Here is a 9,043-nt window from a genome sequence, read left to right as displayed (position 1 = left end):
TTCACACGCCATCCTGGAAAGGAAAATCTGGCCAGCAGATAGCGGCGACGTTGGCAGTGGAAAAAGGGGAAGGGGAAAGGGCCGACGAGCAATGCGAGAAAATTAATAATTTCGCATCGACACCCAATTGGCAAGGCGACCGCTCCGTGCGTCGATGTGACAACCAGCTGATAATAAATTATATTTTATTTCTTTTCGATGCTAATGACAACATCCCGACAGCATCTTTATAGCCCCGCTCAGGTGTTCTCGCTCGCCATTCCTGCTCAAATAACTCAAAGATCTTTGGCACCAGTAAAGGGAAGGCGGAAAGCTTCTGGCTGCCCGTCAAAATTGATGGAATCTTTCAGGCTTTGAAAAAACTGATGTTCTTAATTGGCAATGAGTAAAGATGCTTATAAAAAATAATAAGAAAACAGCCAAAGTAACATAACATTATATGATACATGTAACTATGGATAAATCAAAATACCACCCAACACTATCACTCCTCAAAGCCTTAATATCATCTATAATGAACTTGTTGCTCTTTGTCTTATTTACCTTAAATACTCTCTTATAAGGCATTAAATAACTAATATAAAATATGGCCAGCTGGTGACAGTTTTCCGACCTGTTTTAGCCTTGTTTGATGGATTGCCACGCACAATATTTAAATTGAAATGCAAATCCTAGCTTTAGTTGACAGCTTTGCTATTTCATTCCCGCATTTTGCTGGCGCAGCACAAAATGCAAAATAATAAGCTAGCCACAATATTTGTTTCCGTAATTAAAATATATAAATACAAATATGGGCATTTGCATACTGGTGTCCGCATTTTGTAATTATTGCGTGCGTGATTTTTGGTCGAAAACAATTCCATGAGTTGAGTTTCCAGGGTAAAATAGGTGGTGTCGTCCATTCATGGCATACTGCCTGAACTGGCACTTATTTCAGTAATACAATAAGTTCAATCAATCAAACTGTTAATTAAGTAACCCACAGTCGATTCAGTCGATTCATTTTTAATTTTTAATTAGTTTGTCTGCCAATTCAAAATTATTGAGTTATTATACAAAATAAATAAGTGCAGGCATTTAGATAAATTTAATGCTCTTTACTCACCGGAATCGAATGGGGAAACAAATATTAAATAGAAATTTGATTGGCAAACGAGGTACAGGAACATGTAATGAAATGTAAATAGACCAACGTACTAAATTGCTAATCAATTTTTGAGTGGAATTTCTCTATAATTGCAAAAATTACTTTATACGTTTTTTCGGAATTGAACTATCTATAAAACCCCTCTTCCCGCCCATGTGGAACTGGTAAAATTTAAGCGAACCCAATAAAGTCAATTCTAAGTACAGACAAAAGAAATCAATTATGCAACTGGCAATTCAGTTCAGCCAAACATCAGGCTCAGTTCAATTTTGGTCGGCTGTGTTTGCTGTCAAAGTTGGCCAACTGTGTCAACCGTCAATTACATGGGGTTAGGCAATACATTCTCCTCGTCGCTGCGGTGGCAGTAGCCAAATAAAATCTACTACAGAATGATTCCAAAGTTATATGCAGTTCGTAGTAAAAAATTAAGTAGCTCGGGGAGATTTATGGGATTCGCCAGAAAGACAAAAGAAATCTTAAGCGAGGCAAAGCAGTTTTTTGGCCAACTGTTATGCTTTTTTTTTTGGACCCTGTCCCTGTTTTGCCTTGCCATTTTGGCTGACTCGGGAGCACTTTGCGATTTGTCAGAGTGCAACGTGGCCAAGAGAGAAATGTCAGTGCAAGTTGGCTGCAAAAGTTGCTTGCTTAGAATTTATCTACTGTCAGCTGTGCGACCGCCCCTGTCCAGGACATTAAAAAAGTTATGACAGTGTCCTTGTTGACTGCGTTACAATTTTTTGTTATTTTTTTCCAGCTCCTTGGCTTTTGTTTGGCGGCAAACTTGGCCAGTTGTTCTGCAGCTTGTTGTTTATTTGTTTACGGCCAGCCCGGAGCAACTTTTGATGTCCTGCTGGACTTAAGCGCGGGCGTCTGGCTCTTAATGTCAGAAGTTTTATGCATCCTCGACCGGCATTCAATTGAGATTTATGGGTAGCCAGCCATAGTCCCTATTCCATTTGCCAGCAATAAACCTTTTTATATGAGAGGGCCCCTTAAAGTTGCAACGCCCTCGAAGCTCATTAGATGGCCGGGATTGGGCCGGATTGGAGCGAGATCTCTGGCAGAACCAGTTGCAGAACGATGTGACATGATTGTGGACAGATTGCAATATAAGCCCGACTGCAGCAGCCGATGGCACATAAAACACAGGTCCACACAAGTTGTCAACCAGTTGGCAGCTGCACGGAAACATTTGCTTCCTTAAACAGTCAGCAGTAGAGACCAGGACCACGGCCAAGACCAAGTCCAAGTCCAATGCCAACGGCTTAAATTATGGTCAATGGAATTTTTATAGATTTTCCAAAGACCCAAAGAGCTGAGGGGCTTTGCAGCTGAATCCGCCGGACCGCACAAAAAGTGTGCAACAAAATTAAATGCATTTCATAATTTCTGCGGCAATGTCTGGGTCTGGGTCCACCACAGCCAATTCCAGATCTGCTCCTCCTTTGGCTTTTGGCCAAGACCGCGCATTTGGCCGCGGCAAGTGCAACATTGTCTGTCTGTTAACTTATTGACACCCATATTTGGGATTGAATCATTAAAGCCAGTTTAGCTGCGGCTATACGAGTATGTAGCTGCCCCATTACCGCCGCTCTATCCGCCAGTAGGCCCTCGCTTAGCCTTAGTTTATTTGGCTATTGTCTTGGCCGTTTTGGACAAATTTTATTGGTTTACGCACGCGCAGTGACGTTGACAATGTGACCTTGTCAGCATTAGTGACAAGCGGCCGTAGCTGTTATCATATATTCCACCGCGGAATTGGATTGCATACGTACGGAAAAGCGATCCACATCAATGGAAATGGGCTGTCTACTTTATATTATCCAAATTCGAAAGCGACCTACTTCTTTTGTATGGCAAATTTACCTTTAAAGAGACAAATATTACAATAATATAACACTAAAATACTTAATGGTATAACTAACAGAAATGTAAAGGAGTGTATTCGAAGTGGAATATCTTCAAACTTGCCCTTATTGCCAGTAGAATTGGCTTCTAATAATCCTTTATGGGAAAAACTCAAGCTTACGACTCAATCACACGTTCGTTTGCATATTAATTGCATTCTGAGTATTGCAGTCCCGCCCACAATGGAAGCCACACACCTATCATAACAATCTAATGAGGCACTTAATTCGCCGCTGCCACACTCGAAATCGAAATCTCGCACGGCCTGACAATCACACCCATCTAATAACTTCATTACCCAATCAATCAAAGTGGCAACACGACTGGTGGCGGCATTACAATACGTCACCTGGTCAAAACAGCTGCGCGACGGCGTTAAATGAGGAAAATCGCAAACAGAAATAAAAACACAGAAAAATATGTAGATATAAGTGTCGACTTTTGTATACACTACTTTATATTAGGATTATTTAGGGTGGTTTCGTTGATCAATGCATATACTAAGAATTATGATTTGTTATAATCTGTTTTAATTAATAATTTAATAAGATTAAAGCGATTATTTTTTTTATGTAACTTATTTATTTTGGAATAACAAATGCTCTTTTATGCTACACAAAAGAGTGGCGGAGGGCAGGTAGGGCGCAAAGCTGTCAGAATGGTAATGCAAAAAGCTCGGGAAAAGCTCGAAGAAGTAGCTCGGAATTTTCCGATTCGAACATGTGTGGAAAAGCTTCCATGTGTGCGAGAGAGCCGTGTGGGTTAATTTTCCGGCCAAGCACATTTCCGCTCACTCTCCGACTTGCTCACGTCTCTCAGCGGGCGGATGGGTGGCCCAGTGGGCGTTGGTGCAGTGGGTGGTGCGGCTGCCGAAAAGACACCGGAAGTAGGAAATTGGGTTACAAAATGCATTTCGTGTGTGCGCCGTAACATTTCCGCCTACGGTGGCCGGCTAACAGAGCCGCAACAGTGCCGGAGAAATGGAAAACGGAAAACGGAGACCCGAGAGCAGGAGCCGAGAGCCAGACACGGACACGGACCCTGGTTTCCCGGAAAAACCAAGATTGCACTGCACACACGCATTTCCCACATGACGTATGCCGAATATCAGCACACACGAACTTGGAACTGGTTGCTCTACGGGTTCTTGTCTCCGCTAGGGCGCCACTGCATTTTCAAATTGCAGCAGCTCGCATGCAAACCCTTAACCCCCCTGCAGCCTTAACCCTCTGCTGCCAGGTCGACATTTGAATGCCTCCAATTGAGTGCAGCGCTAACAAGCTAAAAGCCTTTGACGAGCGAGTTTCCCAGTTCGAACCAAATTGAATGCCACGCTAAATTGTGCGACAAATTGCCGGTGAAGGGTGAAGGACGCGGCAGGTTCACCTTTTAACTTTGTGCATATTCTGGGAAAGTTTTCGGCATGAGCAGCAAGTGAAAGGGATAAGTTGGATATTTAACTAAGCGGTAACAACCAAGCCACTTTGCTTAAGGCTGAGTTATATCAAAATGTGCAGGTTACCAAGATCTTAAAACTAAGCTTCTGTTTATCAATTGTAAGTATCATTCGCTATCATTTATGATTAGTTGTACTTAAACTTATTTAAATAACTTGCTCTATAGCAATGAAGCTAATTAAGTGGCAGTTTTTTTTCGCATAACCTGCTTTATGTGTTAGCCACCAAAGGGTTGATTTTTCGCCCCGCTTGAAAGCGAAAGACTTTCACTGCCACCAGCTGTGCTTAGGTGAAAACTCACCCAGTGCCACCCAATCCACTTCATCAGCCTCCGGGCTTAAGGGTAAAGCCTTTAAGTAGTTTTGTGTAATTTAAATATAAATACTCATTTAATTAGCCTCGCTGCTGCGAGACTTGCTGGCAGACCTTTGATCTCCGGCAAATGTGTAAATATTTGACATTAATTACAAGTTGAATGCAGCACTCGTCGGCAGTCTTCGGTTAACCCGTTGAGGCCGTTGGAGCACAGACGCAGGCAATAACTGGAAAATTTATTTAATATTCACTTGTGAAGTTTCCCCCTTTTCGTTGGCAAACGGTAGCAAATTACTTAAGCGCTTATTTGTCAACTGCGACGCGGGTGGTGTGCTGAGCCATTGGCAGTGCCATATATATTTTATACATTATGCATATAGGCGGTGGGAACTCATTAATAGCGACTCCGTTCCTGGATCAGTCCTTAACCCATCACAGCCCTTGGTGCCATCAATTATTCAGGCGGCACGCGATGGCAGACGAGAAATGGCCGCCGGCAAAATGGCGTCACAGCCGCTGAAGTACCGTTACCCGCCTGGGAAATTACCTTCAGCTTGTGGGTGTGAGTGTGTGGATCAAGTGCGTGGCTCGCAAATAGCTTGAAAGCCCAAAAACTTTGAATCACTGCCCACAGATGGCACAGCAGCAAATTGTATCAAATTTTTCAGAAAAGTATTGAGAATTGAATAAATATATAAATAAATATAAGCATAAGATAGTACTTTTCGCCCTCTTTATGTATGGCATAATATCCTAGCCTTGACTTTCAACTCTAAGCTAGATACAAGTAGATAAGATATCCTTTTCAGTGTACCAAACATCAACATCCAACTAACAACATCTCGGATGCACTTTCGCAATGATTTTCCAAGTAATGCAATTTCAATATGCACAGCTTCTGGCAACTTTGCCGTAGGCAAACAGAATAGAGTGAACCTGGTAACTTTCACTTGGTAGTCGTCATGAATACACATTTTGCATGTTATCCACTAGCTTGTGTCCTTGCTGTTTAAAGTAAACTCTCAATTGTATAATGTATTCATTTGACCGAAGCGCAGACAAACCAGGAACTTTAATTATAAATAATTAGATGCGGTCGACGTGGAGGCAGAAGTGCATTCGGTCATGCAGAGTTAAGGAGTATTCCAGCCCAATTTCCCAGAGCATGTGTTATTAATGATGACTAATGTGGCAGTAAATATTTGTTTATCCAATTAATATTGCCACGCCTACAGAGCGGATGTGTGAAATGCACTCATACCTATCCTGATTAAACATTTACTTTAAGTCTTATACTAGTCGCCACGAGCTTCCTAATAAATTAGCATAAAAATATAAGCAATTAAAATCAACTAGTAAGATCCATATAAAATCAAAAACTAAATGGTAAATAACGGACCTGCAGAGTTTTGATATGCGTACCCTATATCTTTTTATACTATTATTTCATGAAAGACCCCAATATGAAAATCATTCAGCGAATAAAACCTTTAAGTGTGCATTGGGCGATATGAGCTAGCAATCTAAGCAGTGCAAAACTGAAATTTCACTTAGAGAGAGATAACACACAATGTGTATTTCAAATCTAATCGAGGTTTTAGTTTAGACTGATAAGAACTAACTTGCCTTCCATATAAAAGAACGCTGCCCGAGATAAAGCGTTAGAAGTAGGAGAGACTGCACCACGTAAACAATGTTACCCAATTGACTTACTGCAGAGTATTTGCAGCCGAAACTGAGGACTTACTACAAGGATGATCAGCTGAAGGTCCTGAAAGTCTGGGCCAAGCCTGCAACTGAAAAAGGTCAGAACTACATGAGCCTCATGACCCGTATTCACGTGGACATTCAGCAGGGCGATGGTTTATTTCAAAATAAAACCTACATTATCAAGGAAGCCCTATCGGAAGGTGTTCCTCAGGCAAAGGTATTTTTGGAGTATGATGTGTATAATCGGGAAATGGATATGTACGAGTTTATCCCGCCGAAGATGAATGAACTTCTTCAAGAAGTTGGCCTTACCGGAAAGTTCACTGCAGATACGACCGAGAATATAGCACCATGATATTGGAAGATCTGGCGCAGTATAACTACGTGAATGCAGATCGAGTGAAGCAGCTGGATCTGGCTCATACGAAATTTACTTTGGAAGTGTTGGCCAAGTTCCATGCAGCATCTATTATCGTGAAACAGCGCCATCCCGAACTCCTGACCACGAGTCTATATACTCACTTCTTTTCGCGAGACAAAAAAGGTTACACTGAGGTGTACAAAGGTGTTTTATAGGCTTTTATAAGGTTCATAAATGAACAACCAGCTTTAAAGAAAAAGAACGGTAATATGATAAATTAGAAAAATTGCATGGAAACATCATGGATTATGGAGCTAGCACCTTTGAGGTTGGAGAACAAGAGCTGCTGACCTTGAACCATGGTGATTGCTGGACCACCAATTTTATGTATCAGTATGATGATGCGAGTAATCCCCAATCAGCCGTAGCCATAGACTTTCAATTCAGCAACTTCACCTCCCCTGCCAACGACTTGCATTTATTCTTCACCGTTTCACGGGAATGATGAAGCACGCGGGATGAAGTTCAGGACATGGAATCCGAACTTGTTGAGAAATACTACAGCGACCTCAAAACGAACCTGGATACTTTGTCCTATAATGGCATATTTCCCAGCCTCCAGGAGTTCCAGAAACAGTTCGAAAGTCGTCGATTCATGTGTAAGTGTCTAGAGCCAAGCCATAAAGCTTATACTCAACCCTTTTCCTTTTCAAATAGGTCTGTTGGCCCATCTCTTCAAGCCCGTTATAATATACGAAGGTACTGAAGTGAGCTCAGACTTCTCAAGTGTCTATAAAGATACCGAAGAGGGCATTCGATTCCAGAAATCTATCTATGCCAACGAAAGGGTGTTGTAAAGTGCCACAAAATTATTAGCCATGCATGATGCGAAGGGTGTTTTGGATCTTCAGTAGGCTAAGCTATTCGGGTACTAATCATAGATTCTTTCAGCTGGAGTAGTAATATATTTTAATAATACACATATAGATTTTATTAGTACCATTTGTATATATTTCGAATGAAAAGCCATATTTTCCACGCTCTGCAATCTCGAATCGCATCTGCTACATGGGCAAACACTCATCTGGAGTTATGCTGGTCAGTATTTTCCAGGTGCAGAGATGCCAATATCGTGTTATCCATTCTAATTAGCCCTGCCCATGCTCGTGGGCAATCATTCGTCCGCTCTTAGCCCCCGATGGTCGGTAGATTCGAGTCCGGGCCAAGACGGCATAGCCTTTCGAAATTTACATTGGCCATTCGGCGCCTAGCATGCACTAAATTTAACGTCAGTGCCCCTTGGCCAAAGTCGAAGCCACATCCGAGCCCCATAAACTTGGTCGGCGCTCTTCTGAGATGGGAACTGCATATATACATACATACATATACGTATATGCATGGGATAGCCCTCGCTTTCTAGCCAATTAATTTACGCGCACTTGGCGAGCACTTTGGCTTAGAGAGATGCGGCACGATGCTTATCGCCAGATTAAACCTATATCATTTCATTATTATTTGCCCGCTAACGGTGGACCAAGTGGATATGGCGCTCCCTTTGGTGGGCTCGTCGCGCTGATGCTGGCAACATTTCTAAATTAATTAGCCGAGGACGAGGGGCTTGGCTGCACTGCAGCAACTCCCGGGTTGAGCAACCAATTTTGACAGCATCAGCGAAAAAAAAAAAATGGCAAAAAATATAAAGAGTGGAAAAGAAAAGCCAGTTAACATTTCGGTAGTCGTCGGGGGCCGTCTTATCTTAAAGCCACACGATGCCAGGCGACGTCGACGACAACGACAATTTATTGACAAGACAATGGCGCTCAGCGTATGTAATTAATCTCGACATAATCTGAGTAGATAATTTTTGCCGCTCGTTGTTTGTTTGCTGTTGGTTGGCTTAGGCTTGTTGGCTGTTGCTTGTTGCAGTTGCTTTTGTGCTTTTTGTTGCCCGTTTGTGGCGGTCCGCTGGCGGTCTATTTTGGTGTGTTTGCGGTGCTCGCCTCCTCGAGAGAGGCGCTTCTTTGGTCATGTTCTTTTATAGCCAGCCCGCACCGATCCGGGCCCTGTCAGCTTTATGAAGTGCACAGGCGGCCCATAGAGGGCTAGGGACAGCGATATTGTCCTTTTACGGCCTTCCTCCGCATT

General features: G+C 42.5%; 1 protein-coding gene across 1 annotated transcript; it reads left to right on the top strand.

The window, feature by feature from the left end:
* The first annotated feature begins 6,520 nt into the window (after nucleotides 1–6,520).
* Nucleotides 6,521–7,880, top strand: LOC117137046. The gene is given in 4 exon segments (XM_033298254.1): nucleotides 6,521–6,866; nucleotides 6,869–7,167; nucleotides 7,170–7,557; nucleotides 7,616–7,880. Coding segments are annotated over 4 exon segments (1,230 nt in total). The 3' UTR covers nucleotides 7,813–7,880.
* Nucleotides 7,881–9,043: the final 1,163 nt, after the last annotated feature.

This window comes from Drosophila mauritiana, chromosome 2R (genome assembly GCF_004382145.1).
Source record: "Drosophila mauritiana strain mau12 chromosome 2R, ASM438214v1, whole genome shotgun sequence".
Taxonomy (NCBI): Eukaryota; Metazoa; Arthropoda; class Insecta; order Diptera; family Drosophilidae; genus Drosophila; species Drosophila mauritiana.
Note: the sequence above shows the minus strand (reverse complement) of the source record. Positions and strands in the feature narration are given on the sequence as shown.